Raw genomic sequence first — 27,698 nt, 5'->3', positions numbered from 1 at the left:
GCATCTGAAAAGAACGTGACCAGTAATTAAAGATGTTTAAAGTATAAGTCATGGAACAGTAACAAATTGTTATATGAGGTTACGTAAATTTTATGCACTTCACTTGCAATGAAAAGGTAGGGAATTTTCCGAGGGACAGCAAATGAGTCATGACGTACTTCTGACGTTATGAAAGGCGGGTGGTTGGGAGGGGCAAAGATCTTCGAGAACGCCAGAGATGGCATATTTAGGGACGCACAAAACATACAGCATCTGTCAATCCAAATTTTGAACTGCTCATCTTCACTCGACAATGGCAAAAACTCACATTTACGTCACTTTCATTGCAACGATACTAACGCATTCGCAATTGCAATGTTGCATGACGCATTTCTGTTGCAAGATTGACATACAATAATGTACGTATTTTTTAAGTGGTGGTCATCTTGAAGTACATACAAGTTCACGCGAAACAAATGTAGTTGATTCATTAGTTTACCATTGATTACCAACATCGGCCATGTTTTTAAACCACGTGACGTTAAAAGGACGTCATGGGACGCTAAAGAACCCATACGATTGGCTGAAAGTGACACACGTGACATGTGCAAGCGCTAGCCAGCGAAAAAGCTTTTTAAGTGGCAATTGTTTAGGGTTTATCTGCGGTAGTACGGAACGGCATCAAAAAATGCGATGCAGTGCCATTGCCGACAGAACGTCTTGGACGATGACTCTTACCCGTTATTACAGTTCATCTGCCTTGACCGTTGCTGACATAAAAACGCAGCTGGAAGTATTTTGAACATAAAGGACATATTTATTCGACTCGCATTTTACATTAGTGAGGTTTTTCGTGCACGCCACGGCGCGATGGATTCGTCCAGGAGGAACGACGGGGACTGGCAGGGAATGGTCAACGAGGTAAAATCAAAACTCCACTGTCGTTGGAGTGGGTGTGATTAATTGACCTGACAACTAGAATCAAGCGTTCTGACACTCGTTAGAAGTGCTATTTGAAAATTAATGCCGGTTGAATAACTCAGCTCGAAGCAGAGCTCTCCTTGTTTGCCCTGCAGGGGACGTGCTCAAGGAAGTGATTTTAACTTCACTTGTACAGCGCAAAACTATAATTCTGTTTTCCAAAGTGATTTTTTAATATCAAGAGCTTGATTTTCAAGAAATATGGGACCAGAAGTGTTTTTCTATCTTGCAGCAAATGGTGCACAGAGGAAACTCAAGACTGTAGAAATCCGTACATATGGTTCCCATATTGAAACAAGAAAGGCAGTAGCTTGTTTTTCAAAGAAAACATTAATTTGAACATTAGCCATCCACCCTTTACCTTCAGCTGATAAGGATAACACCGGAGTCACTGGTGAGCTGGAGCCTATCCCAGCTGACCTTGGGGATATACCCTGGACCTGGTCAACAGACAATCGCAGGTCACATATAAACAAACGTGTTCATATTCATAGCCATCCCTAAAGGCTCCAGGTCACCCAAGACCTATGTTTTAGACAGCAAAAAAAAAATAGAGACTGTTTCGCTCTGTTCTGTTCTGTCTAAACAAACAGAGTGGACGGTTAAAGCTTCTTGCTTACTTGTCTTTAATAGGCACAACACTGGAAGCACATGTATGGAACTCAGTCTCGTAACACCCAAAGCTGTCCCTCCAGCAACAACTCTAACAATTCTATTGTTACAGAGACAAATGTTTGTTGCAGTGATTTCATTCATCAGTATGTGGTGGACTTGTAGTTATGTCTCTCCACACAGTTCGGAGGTTTGGGTTTTGAGTCTTGGCTACGGCCTGACAATGTGGAGACCATATAATGCGACAAATTCAGGATTTGACCCTGCCACTGGCTCAAAGTTAGCTGGGTGGCTCCAGGTCACCAACGACCTCAGTGAAGACAAGCACTATACAAAAATGGATGGATGGATGGATGGATAAGACTGATTAAGTTAAAAACACTAAGCATGAAACATCTTGAATTTAAATTTCAAGATGTTATCCGATCATTATAGTACATTTTCCTCCTCTGTCAACAACAATTTTCTTTGCATCTGAAAATATCCTTTGTAATGACATGAATATCCACATGTTCACAGTTCCTAATTTGTAAGAGGAAGTTGGAGAGCAAGAAGGAGGCTCTACTTATTCTGTCCAAGGAGCTGGATACATGCCAACAGGAGAGGGATCAGTACAAGCTGATGGCCAACCAGCTTCGCGAGCGGCACCAAGGACTAAAAAAGAAATACAGGGAGCTCATTGTAAGATGATTGCAAACATCGTCAACATCACATACACACACAAAAAAAATTTGAGTATGCTCTGATCCATTGCATTCTTTTAATTTCCTAAAAACAGGATGGTGATCCGTCTCTGCCTCCCGAAAAACGGAACCAAGTAAGTTTTCAAAGCCAATTATAACATCTTTACACAAGCCAACTCTAAGTTTGATTGCTTAGGATTTCATTTGCTCTCCAATAATGACTTCAAGTCCATTTTAAGTTTTGGTTTTCCTTTCAAGAAAAGGTGGTCCTCATCAAGTCGGACTGACTTTCAGCATAATTATGTTCTCCTGTGGATGGGGTCGACTGACATAGGCATATTTCACCTAGCACCACCATATGGTCAACTTTTTGAGCTAAATGTTTGAATTGAATTTCAGTGAGAAACAATTACACATTTGACAAAATCTCGTGCCGTCTGAAATTGATTTGACCAATAACTATTACCACTGTATTTGTCTCAACCGCAGCAAAAATGTTTGGTAAATATTTTTGTTTATTTGAATGTCACTTGCCCTTTGTAGCATGAGAAGTGTTCCTCTCAGCATGTTTGACTTGGAGCAGCACCAATTGACAAACTAATCTCTGATCCTTTTTTCCTCACAACAACAGATTTTTTTTTTTTCTTAAAACTGGTGTAACTCAATCTGACTCGTCCCGTGACCACAAAACTGTGTGGAGGGGTTTTGTATGGGCTAAGAAAGGGAGGTGGGGTTAGGAACAAACAGTTTGCTGTGTGTAGTTAAGTTTAGGTCGTATTGTGGTCATCAGTTACCAAACCGGCAACTTGCATGGGATCATTATCACATTTATGCCCCACTGAAAATCAAATTGTGATTTAAAGGCTGCCCTAATATCCCTTAGTAGTCAATCATATAGATGATGTATTAGTCCTGAACCCAATGAGCACTGTAGAAAATGAAAGTACAGAAAACCTGCCTTTGCCTGACCTCAACTGACTGCTCCGGTGTTATTAATTGTATCAAAAGGTCTCAATCATGACTTTACCTTATGGCATCTTTCACAGGTGAATTTAGCTCAGCTACTGAGGGACTCAAGAGAAAAAAGCAACCGTCTCTCTGAGGAGATGAAAGAGCTGAAGCAGCGATTGGCCGAAGCTCAGGGAGACAACAAGGTGCGTGACATCACTCGATGCACGTACTGGATGTCAAAGTCAAGGCCTGCGAGTGAATCTGTCTCACCTTGTCATTTTATATGGCCCAGCAGAGTTTAACATGCATACTTTTGTCGTAACATAAACGTCTGTAGTACAGACTTTTATTAATATTGACTCCACAGCATAGAGTCTGTTCACTGGATGAGTTAAATGCAATGGCCAAATTCCATGGGTGTGACATTTGGATAGCGAGTAATTTTTTTGACCATAAAGGTATGCTATTTCAAGACAAACTAATTTCATCTGCTACCATTTCGTCGTCATCGTCCGACAGTTTCATAACGCAGCAGTTTACGATCCAGCTTTTTTAGGGCACCCTGGATAACCGAATGGCACACTTTAACGAGTTTTCGAACGGTCTGTGTGAAGCAGCGCACTTGGAGCGTATTTCTGAACCCACCCTCAATGAGGAAACGCGGTTTCTGGTGGTGACGAGCTCTAGTGTGCATTTGTGAATATTCCTAGAGATTGCACTGCTTCACTCCAACCATTTGGAAACTTCAGAGAGTCGTTGAAATGTGCCGTTGGGTTATTCAGAGTGCACCAGAAACCGATTGCCAGCACGCTAGGCACTCCAACTGGGGACGTGGTTCAACAGTGTGTCAGGCAGTCCAGATGGAAACAGTTCAAGAATGAACTGCTGATTGGTTTAAAACAAAGTCTGCATTTGGAAATGCAAAATAGCCATGTAAAACTGCAGAGGATTAAGTTATGGTCACAAATGAAAATCCAAGCCGTCTTTTATGTTATTTGAACTGTTCCGTACAGTGCTGTGTTACATCTTCAGCTGTTGTGAAAGCGCTATAAAAATAAAGATGTATTGTAGTTTACTGAAGAAAGGGTTGTTCCATTTTGTTCAAAATTTTCAGTTGTCACTACCATTGTATTCAATAAATATCAATCCTGTTGGATTCACAACTTAGACTTGTACATTCCGGCCCCATGAGTGATTTTAGTTTGACTCTCCTAACTTCATACCTCATGGCATACAACATGTACACTCAAGAACATGTTGCCAAATGAAGTCTCCAAGAAGTGATCATACTCAGACGGCTTTGTCTCACAGCTCCTACGTATGACTATCACCAAACAAAGATTAGGAGATGACGAGGTAGGCGCTCGCCATTTCCCAGCGCATGAGCGTGAGGACCTGGTCAAGCAGTTGGAAAGAGCCAGAGAGCAGGTGAACACGACTGACCACTTATATTCTATCAACCCAGATGACCTCTGACTACATGGAGCTTTGTGTGTGTGTTGGGGTGGCTGTAGAATGAAGTATTGGAGCACAGCACAAAGTCTCTCACCGACGAGCTTCAGGATGTACGAGCGGAGCGCGACGTGTTTCAGCAGAAGGCTCATCGCCTCAACGTGGAGATGAACCACATCGTGGGGAATGATGACGTTCGGATTTTGGATATTGATGCACTCTGCATGGAGAACAGGTTTGTTAATGTTAGTTGTCTATGTTGAAGGTTTCTTCACATTATAGATGACTTAAATTCAGATTATTTCAGGTATTTGCTCTCCTTGTTTGCCCTGCAGGGGACGTGCTCAAGGAAGTGATTTTAACTTCACTTGTACAGCGCAAAACTATAATTCTGTTTTCCAAAGTGATTTTTTAATATCAAGAGCTTGATTTTCAAGAAATATGGGACCAGAAGTGTTTTTCTATCTTGCAGCAAATGGTGCACAGAGGAAACTCAAGACTGTAGAAATCCGTACATATGGTTCCCATATTGAAACAAGAAAGGCAGTAGCTTGTTTTTCAAAGAAAACATTAATTTGAACATTAGCCATCCACCCTTTACCTTCAGCTGATAAGGATAACACCGGAGTCACTGGTGAGCTGGAGCCTATCCCAGCTGACCTTGGGGATATACCCTGGACCTGGTCAACAGACAATCGCAGGTCACATATAAACAAACGTGTTCATATTCATAGCCATCCCTAAAGGCTCCAGGTCACCCAAGACCTATGTTTTAGACAGCAAAAAAAAAATAGAGACTGTTTCGCTCTGTTCTGTTCTGTCTAAACAAACACAGTGGACGGTTAAAGCTTCTTGCTTACTTGTCTTTAATAGGCACAACACTGGAAGCACATGTATGGAACTCAGTCTCGTAACACCCAAAGCTGTCCCTCCAGCAACAACTCTAACAATTCTATTGTTACAGAGACAAATGTTTGTTGCAGTGATTTCATTCATCAGTATGTGGTGGACTTGTAGTTATGTCTCTCCACACAGTTCGGAGGTTTGGGTTTTGAGTCTTGGCTACGGCCTGACAATGTGGAGACCATATAATGCGACAAATTCAGGATTTGACCCTGCCACTGGCTCAAAGTTAGCTGGGTGGCTCCAGGTCACCAACGACCTCAGTGAAGACAAGCACTATACAAAAATGGATGGATGGATGGATGGATAAGACTGATTAAGTTAAAAACACTAAGCATGAAACATCTTGAATTTAAATTTCAAGATGTTATCCGATCATTATAGTACATTTTCCTCCTCTGTCAACAACAATTTTCTTTGCATCTGAAAATATCCTTTGTAATGACATGAATATCCACATGTTCACAGTTCCTAATTTGTAAGAGGAAGTTGGAGAGCAAGAAGGAGGCTCTACTTATTCTGTCCAAGGAGCTGGATACATGCCAACAGGAGAGGGATCAGTACAAGCTGATGGCCAACCAGCTTCGCGAGCGGCACCAAGGACTAAAAAAGAAATACAGGGAGCTCATTGTAAGATGATTGCAAACATCGTCAACATCACATACACACACAAAAAAAATTTGAGTATGCTCTGATCCATTGCATTCTTTTAATTTCCTAAAAACAGGATGGTGATCCGTCTCTGCCTCCCGAAAAACGGAACCAAGTAAGTTTTCAAAGCCAATTATAACATCTTTACACAAGCCAACTCTAAGTTTGATTGCTTAGGATTTCATTTGCTCTCCAATAATGACTTCAAGTCCATTTTAAGTTTTGGTTTTCCTTTCAAGAAAAGGTGGTCCTCATCAAGTCGGACTGACTTTCAGCATAATTATGTTCTCCTGTGGATGGGGTCGACTGACATAGGCATATTTCCTCTAGCACCACCATATGGTCAACTTTTTGAGCTAAATGTTTGAATTGAATTTCAGTGAGAAAATTACACATATTTGACAAAATCTCGTGCCGTCTGAAATTGATTTGACCAATAACTATTACCACTGTATTTGTCTCAACCGCAGCAAAAATGTTTGGTAAATATTTTTGTTTATTTGAATGTCACTTGCCCTTTGTAGCATGAGAAGTGTTCCTCTCAGCATGTTTGACTTGGAGCAGCACCAATTGACAAACTAATCTCTGATCCTTTTTTCCTCACAACAACAGTTTTTTTTTTTTCTTAAAACTGGTGTAACTCAATCTGACTCGTCCCGTGACCACAAAACTGTATGGAGGGGTTTTGTATGGGCTAAGAAAGGGAGGTGGGGTTAGGAACAAACAGTTTGCTGTGTGTAGTTAAGTTTAGGTAGTATTGTGGTCATCAGTTACCAAGCCGGCAACTTGCATGGGATCATTATCACATTTATGCCCCATTCAAAATCAAATTGTGATTTAAAGGCTGCCCTAATATCCCTTAGTAGTCAATCATATAGATGATGTATTAGTCCTGAACCCAATGAGCACTGTAGAAAATGAAAGTACAGAAAACCTGCCTTTGCCTGACCTCAACTGACTGCTCCGGTGTTATTAATTGTATCAAAAGGTCTCAATCATGACTTTACCTTATGGCATCTTTCACAGGTGAATTTAGCTCAGCTACTGAGGGACTCAAGAGAAAAAAGCAACCGTCTCTCTGAGGAGATGAAAGAGCTGAAGCAGCGATTGGCCGAAGCTCAGGGAGACAACAAGGTGCGTGACATCACTCGATGCACGTACTGGATGTCAAAGTCAAGGCCTGCGAGTGAATCTGTCTCACCTTGTCATTTTATATGGCCCAGCAGAGTTTAACATGCATACTTTTGTCGTAACATAAACGTCTGTAGTACAGACTTTTATTAATATTGACTCCACAGCATAGAGTCTGTTCACTGGATGAGTTAAATGCAATGGCCAAATTCCATGGGTGTGACATTTGGATAGCGAGTAATTTTTTTGACCATAAAGGTATGCTATTTCAAGACAAACTAATTTCATCTGCTACCATTTCGTCGTCATCGTCCGACAGTTTCATAACGCAGCAGTTTACGATCCAGCTTTTTTAGGGCACCCTGGATAACCGAATGGCACACTTTAACGAGTTTTCGAACGGTCTGTGTGAAGCAGCGCACTTGGAGCGTATTTCTGAACCCACCCACAATGAGGGAACGCGGTTTCTGGTGGTGACGAGCTCTAGTGTGCATTTGTGAATATTCCTAGAGATTGCACTGCTTCACTCCAACCATTTGGAAACTTCAGAGAGTCGTTGAAATGTGCCGTTGGGTTATTCAGAGTGCACCAGAAACCGATTGCCAGCACGCTAGGCACTCCAACTGGGGACGTGGTTCAACAGTGTGTCAGGCAGTCCAGATGGAAACAGTTCAAGAATGAACTGCTGATTGGTTTAAAACAAAGTCTGCATTTGGAAATTAATGAAAGGGTGAGTGTGCTCTGCCTCTCCAAACACACACACACTGTGAGTGGTTTTAGAGCAAATCAAATTTACTCCCCCCCAAAAAAAATCCTGACTGGTCTGATTGTAAAGAAGAAAAACAGCAAAAAAAAATCAATTAAAATAAATCCGCAAAATAGCCATGTAAAACTGCAGCGGATTAAGTTATGGTCACAAATGAAAATCCAAGCCGTCTTTTATGTTATTTGAACTGTTCCGTACAGTGCTGTGTTACAGCTTCAGCTGTTGTGAAAGCGCTATATAAATAAAGATGTAGTGTACTGTAGAAAGGGTTGTTCCATTTTGTTAAAAAATTTCAGTTGTCACTACCATTGTATTCAATAAATGTCAATCCTGTTGGATTCACAACTTAGACTTGTACATTTCGGCCCCATGAGTGATTTTAGTTTGACTCTCCTAACTTCATACCTCATGGCATACAACATGTACACTCAAGAACATGTTGCCAAATGAAGTCTCCAAGAAGTGATCATACTCAGACGGCTTTGTCTCACAGCTCCTACGTATGACTATCACCAAACAAAGATTAGGAGATGACGAGGTAGGCGCTCGCCATTTCCCAGCGCATGAGCGTGAGGACCTGGTCAAGCAGTTGGAAAGAGCCAGAGAGCAGGTGAACACGACTGACCACTTATATTCTATCAACCCAGATGACCTCTGACTACATGGAGCTTTGCGTGTGTGTTGGGGTGGCTGTAGAATGAAGTATTGGAGCACAGCACAAAGTCCCTCACCGACGAGCTTCAGGATGTACGAGCGGAGCGCGACGTGTTTCAGCAGAAGGCTCATCGCCTCAACGTGGAGATGAACCACATCGTGGGGAATGATGACGTTCGGATTTTGGATATTGATGCACTCTGCATGGAGAACAGGTTTGTTAATGTTAGTTGTCTATGTTGAAGGTTTCTTCACATTATAGATGACTTAAATTCAGATTATTTCAGGTATTTGCATGATCGGCTGTGTCAACTTCAGGGAGAGGTCACCTTGCTTAAGACAAATCTGGGCAAGTACAAGGTACATGTATTTATTTTCATGATGTTAGCTGTAATAATAATAAAATAATCATTAAAAAAAACTTAAGACGCACGTGGGTGCAAATACAATAGAAAACAAAGTTAATGCTGCTTTTTCTGCATGATGAGGGTCCGCGCTTGAGGAGAGCATATGCGAAGAACGATGTTTAAAAATTCATGAATAAAATCATGATTACGAGCTAGCAAGAATTGAAGAATAGAAGAGAATGCAAAGGTCTTGGGATTGGGAAAAACTCCACATAAATTACATCTTTGTTTAAGCGGCAGGAATTCCAGCTGTGGAAAAAAGTTGAAGCTCAAAGTCAGAACTTTGTTATTTTGAGTAATGGGACAGTAACAAGGGGAAATTATATTTGTTACTTCAGTGGATACGTTATATTGCCTAATGTGTCATTTTGGTGTACCCGCCAGGAAGCCTTGACTACTATATCTTTAACGACAACATATTTATAATTATACCTGGATCATTTTTTTAATAAACTCACTGACTAAAATGTCGGTTACACTTCACGACTGTGGGGGAGACCAAGAGTTTAAATAAAAGAAAACTTGTTCAAAGTAATAATTGAAACAGTTTTTAATAGTATATTAAAAATCATTTCAGAGTGCACTGGAATCCAGGAAGAATGCCAGAGTTTGCGGGAAGCCAAACAGCAGGGCACTCACCGGTGTGCTCTCAGCCAAACAAGGTGTGATGTCATTCACCATGGCTTGAATTTTCTGGGGGAAACCTGTCTTTAACGTGGTCGTGTGAGGTAAAGCTTTGTGTGTTTATATGTGTGTGTGTGTGTGTGTATATATGCATGCATGCATGCAGTGAAGGAGCTGTTGTCTGACGAGAGTGGGTGCACGCTGCCCGTCACCGCCCAGTCGATCTCGGACCTCAAGTCTCTGGCCACCGCGCTCCTGGAAACCATCCATGAGAAGAACATGTTGATTCAGCACCAGCGACAAATTAACAAGTACTGACTGTTATCTTTCTCTCGCCTATAGTGTCAGTCTTTCTCAGCTTCACGAACATGTCTATTAATGGACCCCTTGTCGCCAGGGTTCTTGGAACTCGTGTTGCAGAACTGGAGAAGAAGCTCAAAACATTGGAGACATCTGGATTGTGGAGCCTGCCAGGTACAGTCGATGCAAAATCAGTGATTATCACTGAGGGAAATGTGTCCATCGCATCATAACAGCATTGATTTATAAGGCCTTTTTATCTCTACGTAAGTCTTGATTGCAAAGTCTAAAGCTGTCTTCTCCTCACACTTAATGTGGTTGAAAAATAATAATGGGTGAAACTCAACTTTAATCAACATGCTACTAATTTGTTCCTTTGCATTTTGTTCCCAAAGGCCTCACTTACCATATCTCTGTGGGAATGTGTGCAAGTATGTTTTTTTTTTTTTTAACTGTGAAACTATAAAAGGTGAAATAACAGTTTGGTTTTTTTTTTTGCGTGTGGTTTTTCCTTACAACAGAGGGAAAAGATGACTGCCACTCTCCTCCACCAGCCAGCCCAGGTTAGCAATTGCAAGCATAAAGATGTCTCTTCCTTTTCACGTGTTAGTCTGTGATCCATTGTATGTATCTATGTTCTCATAGGAGAGTCGCAGCAGTGTTCATCAAGACATCCAGTACAAGAGAGTTCTGAAAGCCCAGCAGAACTTGCCAAATCGTCCCAGTCGTCTTTCCCGTCACTCGAGGAGGATCCATCTAGTCCTCAGTCAAGAACCTTGCCAAAGAGTGATCATCTCTGTGAAGGTGACCAATCTAAGGATGTCGACAATGCAGGTGATGTCTTTCCCTCCTCGATAGATGTGAACACACCCCTTCTGTCAAACACCTCCGAGCGACCATCTGTGACATCGGGCCACACAAGAATAGAAACTAAAGATGAAGAGGGAGTGGAGAACGTCGAAACGGAATGTATCGTAATCGAGGAACGTGTTCATATTCCATCCCATGCCGTCGCAACAGTTCCCTTTGAAAACGAGCAGGAAATTCGGCAAGATCAGGGTTTTTTCATCGGGACGGACGATATGGCATGTTCTGTTTGATACTCTCAAGTTGCAAAGACAGTTGTGCTTCCACACTAGCACTGTACATTCCAGAATACTTTCCAAAGGCTGCTATTTAGTGAACCTTTATTTTTGTTTTAGGAAGCACATAATAATATCCAATGATTGTGCTTAAAAAGCAAAGAGTCACGTAGATTGTTGCTCTTGTCTTTGATCATTTGAGTCGGACAAAGCTATTTCTCCATGATAACTGAAAGCAACAGACGACAAAGCAAGCTAATAGAGGATTTTCATAAAAACACAGAATTTAATTGTTGAAGTGAATTGTTTTGAATATATCTGTGGGATCCAGCACCAAAATGTGGCAAATAACAATGGACATATGAAGAAACATTTTGAATACATGAACTCCTTGTAAAAGTTAATTAAAAAAAAAAAATAGTACTCAGAAAACGCTCCGCCAAGCGAACAATTACATAACATCTGAACAAGGCAAATAAGATCACAACTTAGAGTTTGCCATAAAATCAATCTGGATCACATGAAATGAAAATCTGATTTTTTTTTTCATTTTTCTCATTGTGAAAGATGGATTTGGGGAAATTTATTTTCAATGAATTTAACAAATTAATCAGTAATAATTGGAAAAGTATCCTTGGCGGACACAAATCACGATTAAAGCGACTAAAATAGTTGCAGCAGCTGTGTATTTTATTCACAATATTGTCATTTGACGCCACTTGGAGGGAATGTCTGCACTTTGTATTGTAGATTTTGTCAGTTACAAGCATTCATTGGTGAACACTAAACAAAATGTGAGTATACTTTTAAAGAATATGTCTGTGTTAGGTAGACCCGGCTGGCACTGTGGATGAGTGGTTAGCACATTTGCCTCAGAGTTCTGAGACAGGGGGTCCAAATCTTTTTGGATGGAGAGGCCACTACTCTGTATTTCAATTTCAAGCACTGGTCCTTGTTTGTGGTGAAAGAACTGAAATGTAAAATGTATTGTAAATTGTGTCTGTGTTTCTTCAAAATAAACCACTTTTCACATGTTTTCTCAGCACAGTGGCAAGAAAATTAAATTTGTGTCCAACAGGCATGTTGACCTATTCAACAATGTATGATTTACATGGTCAGCTACTTCTTCATTTATCAGATTAAGCGCATGTAGCTGAAAATATAATACATGAAGGCCAAAGAGTGGAGTTAAATTCTACGCAGGCGCCTATTGATTGACCTGGAGTATGTATTCCAGAGATTGGCAGAGGTAATCCCAACAATGCAGCAGGCGAGCCTGCGTCCTGCATTTCCATGGAGCAGACTGCCAGCGTCTCCCCCAAGGCCAAAGTCATCCCGCCGCTCATGAATCACCACTGCTCTTCCAAGCACAGACAGACTGCCAAATAATGTGGCGTCAGACTCTAATGCGGCATTGATTTTGCCTTGTTGGGGCACAAAGTGTCCCAAATCTCCGGGGTGGTTGGGGTGATTGACACCTTGAGGGTTATAGTGACCTCCGGTGGAATCGCATCCCTGTTGCAGATCTCCATACTGATGAATGTGCACCGCTCTTGGCTCTGGCTCACTCCCCACGGGTAATCCATGGAACCGGAGAAGAATTTTGAGCTTTCCATGAGGATAATCCTGTTTAAAGAGCACTTGGCCGTAGACTTTGGGCAAACCGTCAGCCAGCGAGGAACTTGGTCTCACTTTACAGGCTGCATACAGAGTGCCATTGTTTTGCCAGACCTCTGCTGGAGCCAAGGTGTCGGTGTTGGCTGAGGCGCACTGACAGATGGGCAGCACAAACAGAAGTGATGCCCCCACTACACACTTTGGCCTGGAAGATATGAAAACATGCATGATAGTACAAACCCAAATATCACTTTAATTGGTACATCGTATACAAAGTGAATGAAAAAAAACTGATTGGAAAATCCTTTTTAACGTATATTCAATCGAATACACTACAAAGTGTATTCATGTTCTAACTGATTTTTTTTCCCCCACCCCAAATATTCACTAATTTCACATTTGGTGCTTTCACCCTTCCCCCCCAAAAACTGGGATGGAGGCATGTTGACCAATGTCTTACATCACATTTCCTTTGAACAAGACTCAGTAACTGTTAGGGAACCGAGGACTAAAATTGTTGAAGTTGAACTATTGCCTAGCTGAACATAATCTGTTCTGTGGTGCTGGTTTAATTCCAAGTCCTTTCTGTCCATTTTCTTGACCACGTGTCCTATAATATTTAAATGATCGTTATCATAAAACTGTTTTGGGCAATGTTTATGTCATTTTTTTACAGTCTTAACTGTTATACACGAGAATATGCTATCGACTGGTAAATAACGTAAAATAAAGTTAAACTACACTCAATGTGACAGATATGTAGTTTTTGCAGAGCTATACTGTTACCAAGTGATGTTTTCGTGGATTTGCTAGAATTGTGCTGTAACTCACGTAACAGTTGGATAATCGGATGATCTGAAAACGGGAATGTGTCCAATGGAGAGTTCAATTAGCCAACAAACTAAATAAATTACACAAATCAACACGACAAAATACAATATATCATACAGTACTAACGGAGTTGGTTAGTGCAGCGTCTCGGCATCATACACAAAACATTTAAGTCCCTCAGTTGTTTTGAGTTAGCCTGTTATGATAATGAAATACACTCACCAGTACTGATGCATTGTTACTAACATCGATCTGATCCAAATTATGCCCTTTCACTCGGGAGTTTTTGTTGCAGAGACCGTGTGATGAAGAAAAATATGATTTTCATTTATTTGTCTAAGTTGTATAATAAGCGAGTCAGTGGGCGTCTCTTTGGTGAGGGTGGAGCGCAAATAAGTACGCATTGGGTTATTTCTATTTAACTGGTTAATGTCATAATGTCGTATGGGTGCTGAGCCTCTGTGCTTCGGGTAAAGGAGGTCAATGTTAATGTTGATTTTACCCATATGTAAATGTATGCATTTAAAGTAATTCTCATACGTACATAATGGAGGAGACGAAATGTTTTGGTAAGTACGTTCTTTGTGGATTAAAAAGGGCACCAAGAGCAGCTCAGAACTAACAAATCATTACACAACGAGAGTTCTCTCGGCTTTTATCAAACAGGAGAAATTTAATGTTCGTATTATGTCAGGAAATTTTGCATTTCGGGTGTGTGATGTGGCGAAATAGAGACATTATTCCTCCCGGAGAGCAGGTGTCGGTAATGCGTTTTGAGACTACGATGCTTGAGGAATAGGACACCAACGAGGAAGAACCTAATCAGGAAACGCCGTTGCATTAAACCGGGTTAAGTAGTGGCCGCCGTTATTGATTATTAAAAGATACGCTCGGTTATCTACGAAAGATGTCCAAAAGACATCGCTTGGATTTGGGTGATGACTACTCTAGTAAGAAGAGGTCTGAAGGGTAGGTGCGGCGCCAACTGAATGTGTCCGTTGAAACATTTTAGGCGCTGGTGGACTGTTGCTAGTTGGATAAAAGCCTACGTTGTGGTTTAATGGGAATGGAGACAATATAGCTAACCTTAGCAATTTGTGTTCTTGTTGGGGCCACGGCCACGTGCCGATGAGGTGAATGCTCCCGATGCAATTCAATGAACGCCTTTGAGGCATTCTGCATTCGCTAGCGTCATTATTAGTTTGCGGCACGTGTATGAAGTTAGCGGGATGCTAGCAGCCTGCTGGCTAAGCTAACTAGCTTGCACGCTAGCCCAAGCGACAAACGAGGGCATCTTTTAAAATTTTGTCTTTTATTTTCTAATTAGTCAATCGCACGGTTTACCTATGTTTAAATTGTACCAATCGCGCTCCCTAACATGCATTGAAGATAGTATTTTGTCCGGCATTGTATTCAAAACATAATCACAGTTAATGTTAAATCAACTGTCATTGGAAAGAGGCCAGCTTGCCTGTTAAATTCTTATTAAAAGAGGGATGAACCCAGAGATGTTTTGAATGATGCTTCAATGTAGGGCTCAAATTTTAATATATGATTTTTGTGTTTAGTTCAAGCAGTGCATGTTACTGGGGACGTGCATTGAACTAGATAGGAAAAAATCTGGCTTGACAGACTGTAATAGATCAAATAGACGAATGGATCAGTATATTGGAACGTCAGCAGAGCATATTAATTATTCAACATTTTTATTGACACTGACAGGCGTGACAGAGACTTGGATCGAGACCGGGGGGATCATTCCAGGGACAGGGACAGAGACCGGGATCGTGACCGTGACAGAGACAGAGACCGCGAGAGAGACATGAAGTCTTCAAGCGTGCCACCAAAAAGCACGCCAGCCATCATCGCCATGCCTCAGCTGAAGCAGATGGCCATGCAGCAGCAGATCAATCCCTTCACCAACCTGCCGCACACGCCTCGCTATTATGAGATCTTGAAGAAAAGGTTACAGCTTCCAGTGTGGGAATATAAGGAAAACTTCACTGATATCATCACACGCCATCAGAGCTTTGTCCTTGTAGGAGAGACTGGCTCTGGCAAGACGACACAAGTGAGAAAACCCATACACAAAAATGCAATTCAACTGGGATTTAAATTTTTTTTTTTTTTTTTTTTTAAATTATTCATGAGGGTTTTGCTTTTACCTGTAGATCCCTCAGTGGTGTGTGGACATGGTGAGGAGCATTCCTGGTCCAAAGAGGGCAGTTGCCTGTACTCAGCCAAGGAGAGTGGCAGCCATGAGCGTGGCCCAAAGAGTGGCAGACGAAATGGATGTGATGCTTGGACAGGAAGTTGGCTACTCCATCCGATTTGAAGACTGTAGTTCTGCCAAAACAATACTGAAGTAAGGCGCTGGTTCTACTCTTTTATTATAGACAACCGACATTTTCACCAGTTTGTTTCCTACTCCTCTTCCTTTAGGTACATGACAGATGGTATGTTGCTAAGGGAGGCGATGAATGACCCTCTTCTGGAGCGATATGGAGTGATTATACTGGATGAGGCCCACGAACGAACATTAGCTACCGATATTCTGATGGGAGTGCTGAAAGAGGTGGTGCGTCAGCGAGCAGATCTCAAGGTTTGTATGTCCTCACACATTTGCAGTGATGAAAGTCCTCCGGATTTTCAAATTTTCATGGAAGTTCCTCGAGAAAATTGAGGAAAAATTGCCTAAAATTAATCCAGATATTAGTTGACAACATTGAACGAACATTGGCTCAAAGTCAAATAAACAAAAAATAAGACATGCACAAAAAGCATTGGCATAAATTTCATTTTAATTTTAAAAAAACAGTGACGCAATGCATTTTTTCAGTCTCTTTTCTCGTACAGAACTCTGTAATGCCTCAGCATAAATGAGGTGTTATTGTTGTATACAAGCTCCCTTGCACACAACAGGCATTTCACCTGTGAAATACCAAAAGTTAGACACAAGAACAAGAGAAAACGCCGTGCTGTCACATTTATATTACGATAGCTTCCGCTGCTCTAGATTTTGCTGGAAGATGCAAGGATTATTGTTGGTGATGTAACTTGCAGATTGTCCCATCAGGTGGCCACAGTGATTCACTTGCATGATTGTTGGATACACTTCCGTTTTTATTTTTCTCTATCCGGGCTTAGGGACTGCTGGCCCTAAGCCCGGATAGAGAAGAGGCTGTGTTTTAGGATTCTGGTCAGGAAACCAAACCTTTCCCTTCTGCACAAACGGCTGCAGCAAGTACTACTACAATACCAGTGCAGTACCAGGCTTGTTTAGAAGGGTGCAAAAGCGGGTCTCGTCAAAATCGCCCGGTATTATAAGATAAGATAAGAAAACCTTTATTAGTCTAGCCAATTGAAGAGCTTCAAATAAATTCCAAATATCCCAACTCATTTTTCTTGTCCTTTTGCACGTGCCTGAATTTTATCTTTAAGGTTTTCTTTCGTTCTAACAAAAGTTAAAAACATGACGCATGAGGATTACTACCAGTATCCAGATTGGCACGCATTTATAACTGGTTATTGTTAGTGGTTTCTGTGTTATCCTGTTTTTTTTTTTTGGGCGGGGGTGTTGTCCCCCTTCTGCCTCACATTCAAGAAATTTTCAGGGAGACATTTTGTAAAAACAAATGCTCAACAAGGTTCTCTTTTTGCTCAGGTGATCGTTATGAGCGCCACATTGGATGCAGGGAAGTTCCAAGTGTACTTTGACAGTTGCCCCCTGCTGACGATTCCCGGCCGCACGCACCCTGTCGAGATCTTCTACACACCCGAGCCGGAGCGAGACTACCTCGAAGCCGCCATTCGCACAGTCATCCAGATTCACATGTGTGAGGAAGACGAGGGGGATTGTCTTCTCTTCCTCACCGGACAGGAGGTGAGAGCATGCTTGAGATTTAATTCAGGAATTGAGTGGAACCTATTGGAGGTTGGCACAAGTTGACTGCCAGCATTTCTCATCAGAAATATTGTAACCCGATGTTTAGTTCCAGGTTCAAACCGGCAACATCATTTAAAAAAAAAAACTTTTTCCAACCGTACAGTCAATGTCTTGGGGAATGTTAAAACATTCTAAGTAGAGAGAGAAATTCGCCGGCATTCGATGCAATTAAAATTAGTCATTTGTTGAAGATGAGACCTAAGGAGAGCAAACAGGAAAGTGCTGATGTCACCTTTTTCCTGTGTTGCAGTTAAGTTCCTTTTTTTAATGTATTTGTGTCTATAATTATCAAATTTCCATCAGTTAGTATTGAACCCACAGACAAAGCAGACCCGTTTTGGAGTTGATACTTTGAGGTGGTACATAAACGCAATCTGATTTTTGATGTTTGAAACCATTTGAAACCACAAGACCTCACACATGATCAAAAGCACAAAACATCCGATAATCGGACATGTTTTGTCTGTCAATTTGTTTGCATTCGTCGGAAAGTATCAGCAAAGTCGCAAGAGAGAATTTGATTTAGTTGCCTTAAAAATAAATGTTTTCCTCTGCAGGAAATTGATGAAGCGTGCAAACGGATCAAGCGTGAGGTCGATGACCTTGGGCCTGAAGTTGGAGACATCAAAATCATTCCACTGTATTCCACGTTGCCACCACAGCAGCAGCAGAGGATCTTTGAGCCACCACCCCCACGGAAAGCCAATGGTGCTATAGGAAGAAAGGTATATTTATTTTGAGCTTTGAAAAACTATTAGTTACTATTAGTTCAAAGTATATCCTCACTGAGGTGCATTGCTAGCACAAACAACATGGCTATGAAAAAAGATAAATTCGTTTTGGAAAGTAAATCAGTTGTTGGCAACATAGCAGTTTGGTACCATGTAGTGTTGCCGCCACGTATTCATGACTCTATTCCCGGATTTCTTTGTGGAACCTGTTCTCCGTTTGTTATTCACAGAAGAATGTGTATCATCATAAGATGTCTGAGTCCTCCCATTTCACCAATGATTGTATTACGTAGATGTGATGTTGTTCGAAATGCACAATAGTCAAGGTGCCACACTTTTGTATCTGTAAAAATTAACTAACTGCAAGCACACAGTGTAGATCCAAACAGCAAAATATCTATGCTTACTGACTGGGAGGGTGGACGTTTGGAGCACGTGGTGGACTGTCTATTAGCAACATGATTCAGTTAGCAAGCTAACCATATTGTTGAACAAATATATTTTGAATTTCTGAAATGTTTCTCTCATTGATATTGTGTTGTGTGGGTTGTGGGCTGTGAAAAGAGGCTGACTAATTGAGTGTAGAACGGTCAAAATCTCTGAAGGGATTGAGCCCATGACACTGTAACTGAAAAAGCAACTCACTATCAACTGCGCCAGCTGAGAATATATGCCTGTCCACATTCAATAAGTACACCAAAATGCAGTGAGATTGAATTTTTGTGGGGTGGGGGATGTTTTTATATTAATGCCATATCGCCCAGACCTAATCATACCCTTCATTATGGGTTGAACTGTTTTTGTTTTTTAGGTTGTGGTGTCGACAAATATTGCTGAGACCTCTCTGACAATTGATGGTGTGGTCTTTGTCATCGATCCAGGCTTTGCCAAACAGAAGGTGGGGCGATGCCATCGCACTTACTGTTGAACAGCCCAAAATTGTTTGTCATGGGCAACCCTCACTTGAATCACATACCAGTCAATATCGTATCGAATGTGGTGATTACAAATTTGTGTGCAGGTGTACAACCCTCGTATTAGAGTCGAGTCGTTGCTGGTCACCGCCATCAGTAAAGCTTCTGCCCAGCAGAGGGCAGGGCGAGCTGGCAGAACTCGTCCAGGGAAATGTTTCCGCCTTTATACAGAAAAAGCCTACAAAACAGAGATGCAGGTGACAGGCTAAAATAAAGTGTTCTTCGTCTTCGTGAAGTTTTTTTTAGTATTATACTAACACGCTCTCCTTTTCAGGATAACACATATCCAGAAATCTTGCGTTCTAATTTGGGCTCTGTGGTGCTGCAGCTGAAAAAGTTGGGCATCGACGACCTCGTGCACTTCGATTTCATGGATCCACCAGGTGTGCCCGTCGTCCACTTTACAAAGAGCATAAATCTTTATTGAGAGCAGAGACGAGATTGGATGGAAATTTCACTTCATGTTCATAATTGGTTTCAGCATTGTTGAAATATGCAGAATATTGCAATTTAATTTTGACTACAAAAAATATAAAATCAGCAACCCTTTGTAGTTGACATTCAAAATGAACAATTATCCAATATTGAAGTTTCACACATGCAAGACCCCACAAAATTTCATTAACATGATTAGAACTAAGATGATATTTACTGTTGTCGAACTCTCTTAAATATGAAGACTTTGTTGTTGTTATTTTAATCAAATAAAAATATTTGACAGTTTTACAATGCCATTAGATTTCGGTCCAATGAAGAGACATAAGTAGGGTTGTCATGATCCGATTGACATCATTTACTCAGAAGCGTCTCCAAGCCAAGTTTTCTCTTGTGGTGAAGTCACCTATACTTTAGTGATGAGTCACTGTTTTCCTTAAGGTACAGGGATGAGTGGACACAGACTGAACTTGTTTTTCTCCTTTAATCCACTTTGCGTCAAAGTGTGGCGCCAGTCATTCACTCACCTAGTCTCTCTTGCCGTTAAAGGGCCAGCAGATGAAGGAAACCTCATTATGCTAATACATATGTATATACCCAATAAGTACAATTTCAAATAATTTGCTTATGTGATCGCGGTTTATAAGTGAGGTTCGAAAGTTTTTGATCCCTAATTGAATGTTGTCGTGCATATTTTTCTTCCTCAACCTCCTTGCAGCTCCCGAGACTCTGATGAGAGCCCTAGAGCTGCTCAACTACTTGGCCGCCCTCAACGACGATGGCGACCTGACCGAATTGGGATCCATGATGGCAGAGTTTCCCCTCGACCCCCAACTGGCCAAGATGGTCATCGCGAGCTGCGAGTTCAACTGTTCCAATGAGATCCTTTCCATCACTGCTATGCTGTCAGGTAATGCCCACGACTGGGCCGGCTCCAAGTCTGTGGTGAATCCACATCAATTCACAAGGAGTCAAAAGGGCCCCAAAACTTGAGCCGTGGAACACCATTCATGTAAAAAAAACAAAAAAAAAAACAAAAAAAACAAAGTTGGATTGTGCTGTTTTTAGTTTGATTATATTCGATTTTCCAAGGCCAACTCAGGATAAATGAATCTCCGAAGGGTGAGATACATTAAATATTGTGTGTTGAATATTCAGACTTAACAGGCAGCGACTTGCGGATTTAAAGATCAATGGGTCCGCCTTATCACTTTTGTGTACTACGACACGCTGTGTTGTGTCAGACTGTGGATCATTTCACGTTTAAAACTATTAAACCCCAAAACAGGCTAAATGTCTTTGCTGAGCGTCAAAAGCAGAGATATGACGGTTAATAAATTTTAATACCAACGTAACTATTTTAGGTCGCTCTGAAGACTAAATCAGAATGTCTCATGAATTTTACACACTGCAGAGAAGTGTTAATAAAGCTGCCAAATTTATAAATAAAGTACCCATATATTAAATCCAAGTTTAATATGGTGACAAACTGATAGGTTCACTCAGCTCTCAGATGCTGTGGCCGTCAGTGTCTGCTAAAAATGCGCCCGCTTACTTCACAATCATCAATCAAATACATTTGGTATGTCTATCATATGCCTGCACATCCCGTTATGTTTGAGCCGCGAAAATATATCCCCTTCAACCCTCCGATGTCTGGAATACATCCCACTGAGTCATGGCACTTTTCCATGCCGTGCCACGATGCACTGGCCACCTCCTAGCTAACAGGCTTTTGGAGGTTGTGAACCAGCAGAACTTTATCAGGTGGACATAAATTCTTAATTACAAATGTTCAGTTACTGGTACTGAATAAAATTTGAAATAAACATGTCATGTTAACTTATCCCCCCGCCCCCTCCAACACATTTTTCTGTTTTGGATAAAATAACAAATAGTATAATTTAATAGTCCTTGTGCTATGTTGTAAATGTATATTTTTATAAATATTAATGCTATAATATCATCTGTGTGAGGCAAATTATCACATCTCCAAAATATAATTTTATATTTGCCACAAAACAACCAAAACACGTCTTTTTATTTTGTATAAAAACGGGGGGGAGAGATGAATGATATTTAACCTAATTGGCAGGGACGAGAGTTAGTAGAGTTCTGTTTCTCACAAGTATATGAATGTATCGGTTAAGTAGAATCGACTTTCCTAATACTTTGGAGTTGTGTAAAAACTTTTGTTTTCCAGATGTGCTTTAATGAGCTTCCCCCAACCCTCTCCGAGCTAAGGCTGCAGACCCCCCTACCCCTTCGATAGGGCTTGTGGTCGTGCCACTTCCGGCTGTCACGTCTTAGGCTTTTCTCGATTGTTTTGTGAATTTTTGACTCATCCCTGTGGGCGGCTTTGTTGGGGCCCATACCAACCTTGTTTAGTCCCACAGTGTTTTGTTCGCCCCACGGAGGCTAAGAAGGCCGCCGACGAGTCCAAGATGAGGTTCGCCCACATCGACGGCGACCACTTGACTCTCCTCAACGTCTACCACGCTTTCAAGCATTGTGAATTTTTGACTCATCCCTGTGGGCGGCTTTGTTGGGGCCCATACCAACCTTGTTTAGTCCCACAGTGTTTTGTTCGCCCCACGGAGGCTAAGAAGGCCGCCGACGAGTCCAAGATGAGGTTCGCCCACATCGACGGCGACCACTTGACTCTCCACACAATCTACCACGCAATCACACAAAGAGAGACACACACACACACACACACACACACACACACGTAGATAGCACCGCGAACTCTCGTGACAATTCACAAGGTTGCCTAGTTTTGGGCAAGGGAAATAAGCCCCTCTTAGAACATAAGGCTTTAGGGATGCCTGTTACTTGCTACAAATACCGTATTTCCAAACTTCCCCAATTGAACTTGGAAATTTCACTGAAACATTGCAGAAATCCGCTGGAAATTTTAAACTCCTTTACAAGCCCAAGTGCAAGTGTGAGATTTTCAGCAAATAGTTCTTTTGGTTGGACAGAAAATTTTGTCTGCAAGTGAATTTACAAACGATTGGTAAATCGGCGGGAATTTGCTCTCTTAGCTTTCAAATCAGCGAACAACTCCTCTTTTTGGTCCTCTCCAGACCACGAGGCAAACCAGTGGTGCTATGACAACTTTGTCAACTACCGCTCGCTGATGTCCGCTGATAACGTGCGGCAACAGCTGTCCAGGATCATGGACCGCTTCAACCTGCCCCGCCGGAGCACAGAGTTCACCAGTCGAGACTACTACATTAACATCCGCAGGGCGCTCTGCACCGGCTTCTTCATGCAGGTTAGTACTGCTGGCGTACATCACATAAAAAACACGGTTGGTGATCGATGTACACTAAATTTTGGACTGTAAGCTGTGTAGACTAGACATTTAATCTCTATCACACTGTCAGACTAACGTGTGTATCATACATGCTGTTTATAAACAAACAAGTGATTGACATAAACACAGGGAAAGTTTAGTTTTATTTTTCTTCTTAAATGTAGTGGATGCGGCTTATGTACCTCAAATCACATTTTACAGTACAATTGTCTTGATGTCTGTCCTGCAGGTAGCTCATCTGGAGCGAACCGGTCATTACCTCACAGTCAAAGACAACCAAGTGGTCCAGCTGCACCCATCCACAGTCTTGGACCACAAGCCCGAATGGGTGCTCTACAACGAATTTGTCCTCACCACCAAAAACTACATTCGCACTTGCACAGACATTAAACCAGAGTGGTGAGTAACGGTAACTCGGAGGATGCTGGTCTGTCAGTAGAAATTAAGTTTCTTATTGTCTCTCTCTCTCGTGTTGCAGGCTGGTCAAGATCGCCCCGCAGTACTATGAAATGAGTAACTTCCCACAATGTGAAGCTAAACGACAGCTGGAGCGAATCGTTGCCAAACTAGAGAGCAAAGAGTATTCCCAGTACTAAACATTAACCAACGTGTCCGGAGATGACCGCATACAATATAGTTTTAGACCTTTCCGTATCATCGTATCTTAAAATTGTTGACTATTTAGCATTTTGATTTTGGTTTTTTTTTTTATATATTTTGTTAGCTTTCCGTTGTTTCCTCACATTGATGTCCATTCTTCAACTGTAATGCCAGAAGGAAATATCAGCACGCATTGGATCACTATAAATATTTTCAAAAGGAACATTGTCTTGATGTTTTCCTGTAGGGAATTGTTGACTGCTGGCTTTGTTTCTTTAATAAAGGAGCTTTGACTTGCTACATTTTGGATACTACATATAATGATTTGAATGACAAAAATGCACTTGATGTATTACAAATTAACTATTCTGTATCATTCATTTACCGGTTGAATCCAGGAAAAATCCCTTTTCTCGAGTCAGTGGCAGAGAGACTTTTATCCTTAGGGTGGCCAGGGCCATGTCAGTGAATCCGCAAAACAAAAACGTGGAAACACAATAGCATTTATCAACATCCATTTTTATGTTGAATACAATTCGTGCGCACGCACGTACATATGCACGCACGCGCACACAGTTACTGTATTCACAATTACACTTAAATTGTATGTCACAAACTATGCAAAACGTTTTTTTTTTTCTTTTTACTTGTTCAGTCAGACCTTTTATTCTCATACCCGGATTCATTCATCGATTAATGAATTTTATGTTTTCGTGTGGAATCAAATCTGAGTGAGATGTTTTTGGGTTTACTTTTAGGTGAAATACAACTTCAATTTTAACATCTGTTTGAAATATCTGAAGTTATTCCATTTCTGCTATGGTACAATCAAGGAGCAAGGACCCCGGGGCAGAATTGTTTATTTGAGAAAAAAAATTCAAATTTTTGGAAAATCCCTTCTTATAAATGAGGCAAAAACAAAAAGATCAGTACAAAGCAGGGACTAAATTGGAAGCAGGAAGGCTAGAGAACAACTTAAGAGCAGAAACATGTGGAGCGAACATGAAGGCAAAAATTGTCTGGCACGGAAGAGAGAGTTTGGAAAGCAGCCGATTGCTAACTTTGTGCAGGTGTGGCTTTACGAGGCCTGCTTTCCAGCAGCTCGGCCCTGCCTTCCTGCTATTTAGTAGTATTGCTATTTTTTTCAAGTCTTAAATGTATTTAGCTTTACTTTCGATGATTAATTTGTAAATTAAATAGTCCATTTACATCCCAAGAAACCTGAATGTTCATCTAAAACATTGGCAACACCAGTTACAAAAATACAGCAAAAACAGTTTACAGTTTCAAAGAGGTTTTGAATGCTGTGATGTAAAGGAGTAAAATATATGAACCTCTAATTGAGTGTTTATCAAGAAATCACTCATCTTGTCCACACAGCCCACCCAACCATTTTAAACCATATTAAATGTACAGGAAAAAAATAATGAGGTTATCAAATTAATGATAGAAAAAAAATCGAATTTTTTTTCTGCTGCAAATGGCGTACAAATATAAAGCGTCCCTCTAAGTTGATTATTTTTTTCAGCTAGTTGACAGGCTGTGAAAGTAAATTTCTATAAGCTGTTGTATGACCTTTTTACCAGTAGAGGGTGCTAATAAACATGCATGCGCCAGAGAGGTCTAACGTCACAAGCTTCGAAGATTTGCACCGCGCGTTTGTCATGACATGTCAATTATCTGGAGGTGCTCCTCTTGCTCGTAAAATGTATCTTAGCTTTCAATTTAAATCACACTTGCACTGATGTAAATTTGGAGAGAATATTTGAGGGGGTGGGGATAGGATGGGTTAATGATCAGCAAAATGAATGACCAAATTCAAAGCAAAGCATGTGGAGAAAAGCTAACAGAAGAAAAAAAACGACGAGGGGATGATTTACCCCCAAATAAATGGATAAAATTTGCTACTTAAAAACAGTGTCAAACCGGTAGCCCTTCCCATTAATCATTACCCAAGAAGTAACTCTCAGTTGCAAGAAGGTTGGTGACCGCTGCTCTAGTAACTACCAAAGACACAGGTAAGAATATTGGTCTGAAAATAGCCGCCTGCAGTAGAAAAACAAAACGACAAAAAAATCTCACATTTGTTCCCCGTTACTTGCCGTTGCACACATATTTATCCCTGAAAGTAAAACGAGCGGTACTGTACTCAGTCCTGTTGGTCCAGCTTCACAGCTTTGATGAAATTCTAATCAGAGGTAACGTAACAGATAAAACTCCCAGCAGTAATGATCTTGGAGCCTATTGCCTCCCCTCGACATCCTCAATGGTCTCCGGCAGGCAACGGTCGCGTGTTTCTGACAGCTGCGTTGCCACACTTGCGGCCACAACAGCCGAGGAGAACAAGACGAGCTGGGGGAGCGTCTTCCACACACCATCCAGTAAAAGGATCAGAGGAGCGAGGGCCACACCGATTCGGGCCATGAAGGAGTTGTAGCCCATCCCGTTTTGTCTACAACATAGAAAGTACAGTATAGACCTCATGGTGTTGCAAATAGATCCACGCGCGCCAGTATCTCGCATCGTTTCACTGCACGGATGCAAACAAGTCGCCGCCTCCAGAGGTGAAGTAAGACATGACTTTTTTTTTTCCGAGCCCACCTGATAACAGTGGGAAACAGCTCAGACGAGTAGAGCACAGTGGTTCCAAACGATGCTGCAGCAAAGCCTTTTCCTACGATTGCAACCACTGTTCTCAAGGTAGACATATCTGGGGGGAGGGTCACAGACATCATGAAGTATGACAGCATCTTAAAATGACGGCTCGATCCGTGAAAATATAGCAACGGCAAAACCTTTTGGCACCACCACGTTGATTCCCAGAAAGACTGCGAGCATCATCAGCATTCCCACCTGCGTGGGCTTCCTGCCAATCCTGTCCAGTAAGAAGAAAATGGACAATTTGCCCGGCACTTCAGCTGAAGAGTAGAGCAATTGAGTGAGGTAGATGTTGAGGCCAAAGCCGCTGATGTTGAAGGTGATGCCGTAGAATGCGATTGCCACGCTGAGCCTGGAGAAGAGAGAGTGGACTGTAACATGAGGTGACCCGCACCCACAAATGGATGCGGGGGAACATCATTTATCTTGCGCACAGACCAAAGCGAACCGGTGCATAAGCACAGTCTTCTCATTTTAGGTGTTCTCATCAGGTCCAAGTAGGAATACACTCGCCCTTTCTTCTCTGACACCACAATGGAGGACAGAGTCTAGAAATGTGAAAGGAACATTCTTGATGACTTTGACAATTAGAACATGACACTTACGAACATTATGAGGACGTTGTGAACCTCGGGTTGAAGTCTTTGACAGAAGGCCTCGGTTCCGTTCATTTTGGCACATTTGACGAGACACAAGTGAGCTTCCTCCATCTTTCCGTTGGCAATGAGCCATCGAGCTGACTCTGGCATCCACCTACAGGTCAAGGACAAAATTGCTGCGTTCAGATTTAATGGCCAAATTATTGAAAATGGACTTTTGGATTGTTTGTATGCAAGTACCGTAGTTAATTCTGAAGCAGCTGCTCACTACACTGTGAAAATATTTTTTTTTACTTGACACAGTGTCCTACAGTCTGCAAAAGTTGAATCGAGGGGACTAGACAGATTTTTGGATTAAAGGTTAACTTATTCAACCACCGGAAAGAGCCCAGTGTCCTTCATTCAAGTTTTGTACATTATCATCACCTGGATGACTGAGAATCTGAACAATGTCCACAGTGTCTCATTTACTAAATAACCATTCATTAGAAATGGTCAGTGTATGGATGCTTTGGGCTTGTGTGTGTGTGTGTGTGTGTGTGGGGGCGGGGGTGAAACAACCCCAAAAGATGGTACATGTAGTTGGTTTATCTTTTTATCTTTGGCCCTTGTGAGGAGAGGCGGATAAGAAAATGGATGAATGGATGGATGGATGGATTTATATAATTTGGGGGGTGGCGGGGGGGCCTTGGAACAGATTAGGGCATTTACATGGAAAACGCGTTTCTACTTACAAAATGTTCTAGTTAAGAAATTTATTCTAGAACTAATTAATTTCATAAGTAGAGGTACTAGTGTGTGTGTGTGTG

The 27,698-nt window shown here is 41.5% G+C and overlaps 5 protein-coding genes across 7 annotated transcripts in view; 3 read left to right on the top strand and 2 right to left on the bottom strand.

The window, feature by feature from the left end:
* The first annotated feature begins 466 nt into the window (after positions 1–466).
* LOC109519774 (coiled-coil domain-containing protein 149-B-like) lies at positions 467–4,944 on the top strand. The gene is made up of 7 exons (XM_019876486.1): positions 467–900; positions 2,092–2,253; positions 2,351–2,389; positions 3,302–3,409; positions 4,518–4,634; positions 4,721–4,893; positions 4,941–4,944. Exons 1-7 carry the CDS (start codon positions 850–852, stop codon positions 4,942–4,944), a joined length of 654 nt encoding a protein of 217 aa, XP_019732045.1. The 5' UTR covers positions 467–849.
* Positions 4,945–6,011: 1,067 nt separating this feature from the next.
* On the top strand, positions 6,012–12,218 carry LOC109519817 (coiled-coil domain-containing protein 149-like). The gene is made up of 12 exons (XM_019876580.1): positions 6,012–6,191; positions 6,289–6,327; positions 7,239–7,346; positions 8,603–8,719; positions 8,806–8,978; positions 9,051–9,123; positions 9,748–9,832; positions 9,961–10,105; positions 10,192–10,268; positions 10,490–10,525; positions 10,616–10,657; positions 10,740–12,218. The coding sequence occupies exons 1-12, from the start codon at positions 6,132–6,134 to the stop codon at positions 11,192–11,194; spliced, it is 1,410 nt and encodes a 469-aa protein (XP_019732139.1). The 5' UTR covers positions 6,012–6,131; the 3' UTR covers positions 11,195–12,218.
* LOC109519819 (superoxide dismutase 3) lies at positions 11,849–13,987 on the bottom strand. The gene is made up of 2 exons (XM_019876586.1): positions 13,847–13,987; positions 11,849–12,998 (listed from the first exon to the last, which is right to left on the bottom strand). The coding sequence occupies exons 1-2, from the start codon at positions 13,870–13,872 to the stop codon at positions 12,365–12,367; spliced, it is 660 nt and encodes a 219-aa protein (XP_019732145.1). The 5' UTR covers positions 13,873–13,987; the 3' UTR covers positions 11,849–12,364.
* Positions 13,988–14,076: 89 nt separating this feature from the next.
* On the top strand, positions 14,077–23,934 carry LOC109519814 (pre-mRNA-splicing factor ATP-dependent RNA helicase DHX15). Of its 2 annotated transcripts, none has more exons than XM_019876577.1 (14): positions 14,077–14,193; positions 15,347–15,695; positions 15,796–15,989; positions 16,067–16,226; positions 17,289–17,507; positions 18,128–18,295; positions 19,113–19,199; positions 19,323–19,472; positions 19,550–19,658; positions 20,429–20,620; positions 22,099–22,221; positions 22,800–22,990; positions 23,262–23,431; positions 23,511–23,934. In XM_019876577.1, the coding sequence occupies exons 1-14, from the start codon at positions 14,186–14,188 to the stop codon at positions 23,626–23,628; spliced, it is 2,238 nt and encodes a 745-aa protein (XP_019732136.1). In that variant the 5' UTR covers positions 14,077–14,185; the 3' UTR covers positions 23,629–23,934. The 2 variants fall into 2 exon arrangements, with proteins under 2 accessions (XP_019732136.1, XP_019732135.1); XM_019876576.1 differs by lacking the exon at positions 14,077–14,193 and adding an exon at positions 14,429–14,593.
* An 846-nt stretch (positions 23,935–24,780) lies between these two features.
* Positions 24,781–27,698, bottom strand: part of LOC109519815 (solute carrier family 22 member 7-like) — a 6,285-nt gene continuing 3,367 nt past the window's right edge. For both annotated transcript variants that reach the window (XM_019876578.1, XM_019876579.1), the window contains 5 exons: positions 26,920–27,043; positions 26,729–26,838; positions 26,428–26,642; positions 26,234–26,342; positions 24,781–26,084 (listed from right to left, as the gene is read on the bottom strand). In XM_019876578.1, the coding sequence (XP_019732137.1) occupies positions 25,874–26,084; positions 26,234–26,342; positions 26,428–26,642; positions 26,729–26,838; positions 26,920–27,043 (769 nt within the window). In that variant the 3' untranslated portion in view covers positions 24,781–25,873. The remainder of the gene's footprint in view (positions 26,085–26,233; positions 26,343–26,427; positions 26,643–26,728; positions 26,839–26,919; positions 27,044–27,698) is intronic.

Source organism: Hippocampus comes, unplaced genomic scaffold (genome assembly GCF_001891065.2).
Source record: "Hippocampus comes isolate QL1 unplaced genomic scaffold, H_comes_QL1_v1.1 scaffold51, whole genome shotgun sequence".
NCBI lineage: Eukaryota > Metazoa > Chordata > Actinopteri > Syngnathiformes > Syngnathidae > Hippocampus > Hippocampus comes.
This window is presented reverse-complemented; position numbering and strand designations above follow the sequence as displayed.

Bases quoted from the DNA above. Each gene is read 5' to 3' on its own strand.
- LOC109519817 (XM_019876580.1), top strand. From the start codon at position 6,132: ATGGCCAACCAGCTTCGCGAGCGGCACCAAGGACTAAAAAAGAAATAC. The intron at 8,720-8,805 runs GTGAACACGACT...GGGTGGCTGTAG, and splicing joins TGGAAAGAGCCAGAGAGCAG to AATGAAGTATTGGAGCACAG. The intron at 10,106-10,191 runs GTACTGACTGTT...CCTTGTCGCCAG, and splicing joins CACCAGCGACAAATTAACAA to GGTTCTTGGAACTCGTGTTG.
- LOC109519819 (XM_019876586.1), bottom strand. From the start codon at position 13,872: ATGTTAGTAACAATGCATCAGTACTG. The intron at 12,999-13,846 runs GTGAGTGTATTT...CATATCTTCCAG, and splicing joins GTAACAATGCATCAGTACTG to GCCAAAGTGTGTAGTGGGGG.
- LOC109519774 (XM_019876486.1), top strand. From the start codon at position 850: ATGGATTCGTCCAGGAGGAACGACGGGGACTGGCAGGGAATGGTCAAC. The intron at 901-2,091 runs GTAAAATCAAAA...ACATGTTCACAG, and splicing joins GGCAGGGAATGGTCAACGAG to TTCCTAATTTGTAAGAGGAA. The intron at 3,410-4,517 runs GTGCGTGACATC...TTTGTCTCACAG, and splicing joins AAGCTCAGGGAGACAACAAG to CTCCTACGTATGACTATCAC.
- LOC109519814 (XM_019876576.1), top strand. From the start codon at position 14,532: ATGTCCAAAAGACATCGCTTGGATTTGGGTGATGACTACTCTAGTAAG. The intron at 15,696-15,795 runs GTGAGAAAACCC...TTTTACCTGTAG, and splicing joins GCTCTGGCAAGACGACACAA to ATCCCTCAGTGGTGTGTGGA. The intron at 22,991-23,261 runs GTTAGTACTGCT...TCTGTCCTGCAG, and splicing joins GCACCGGCTTCTTCATGCAG to GTAGCTCATCTGGAGCGAAC.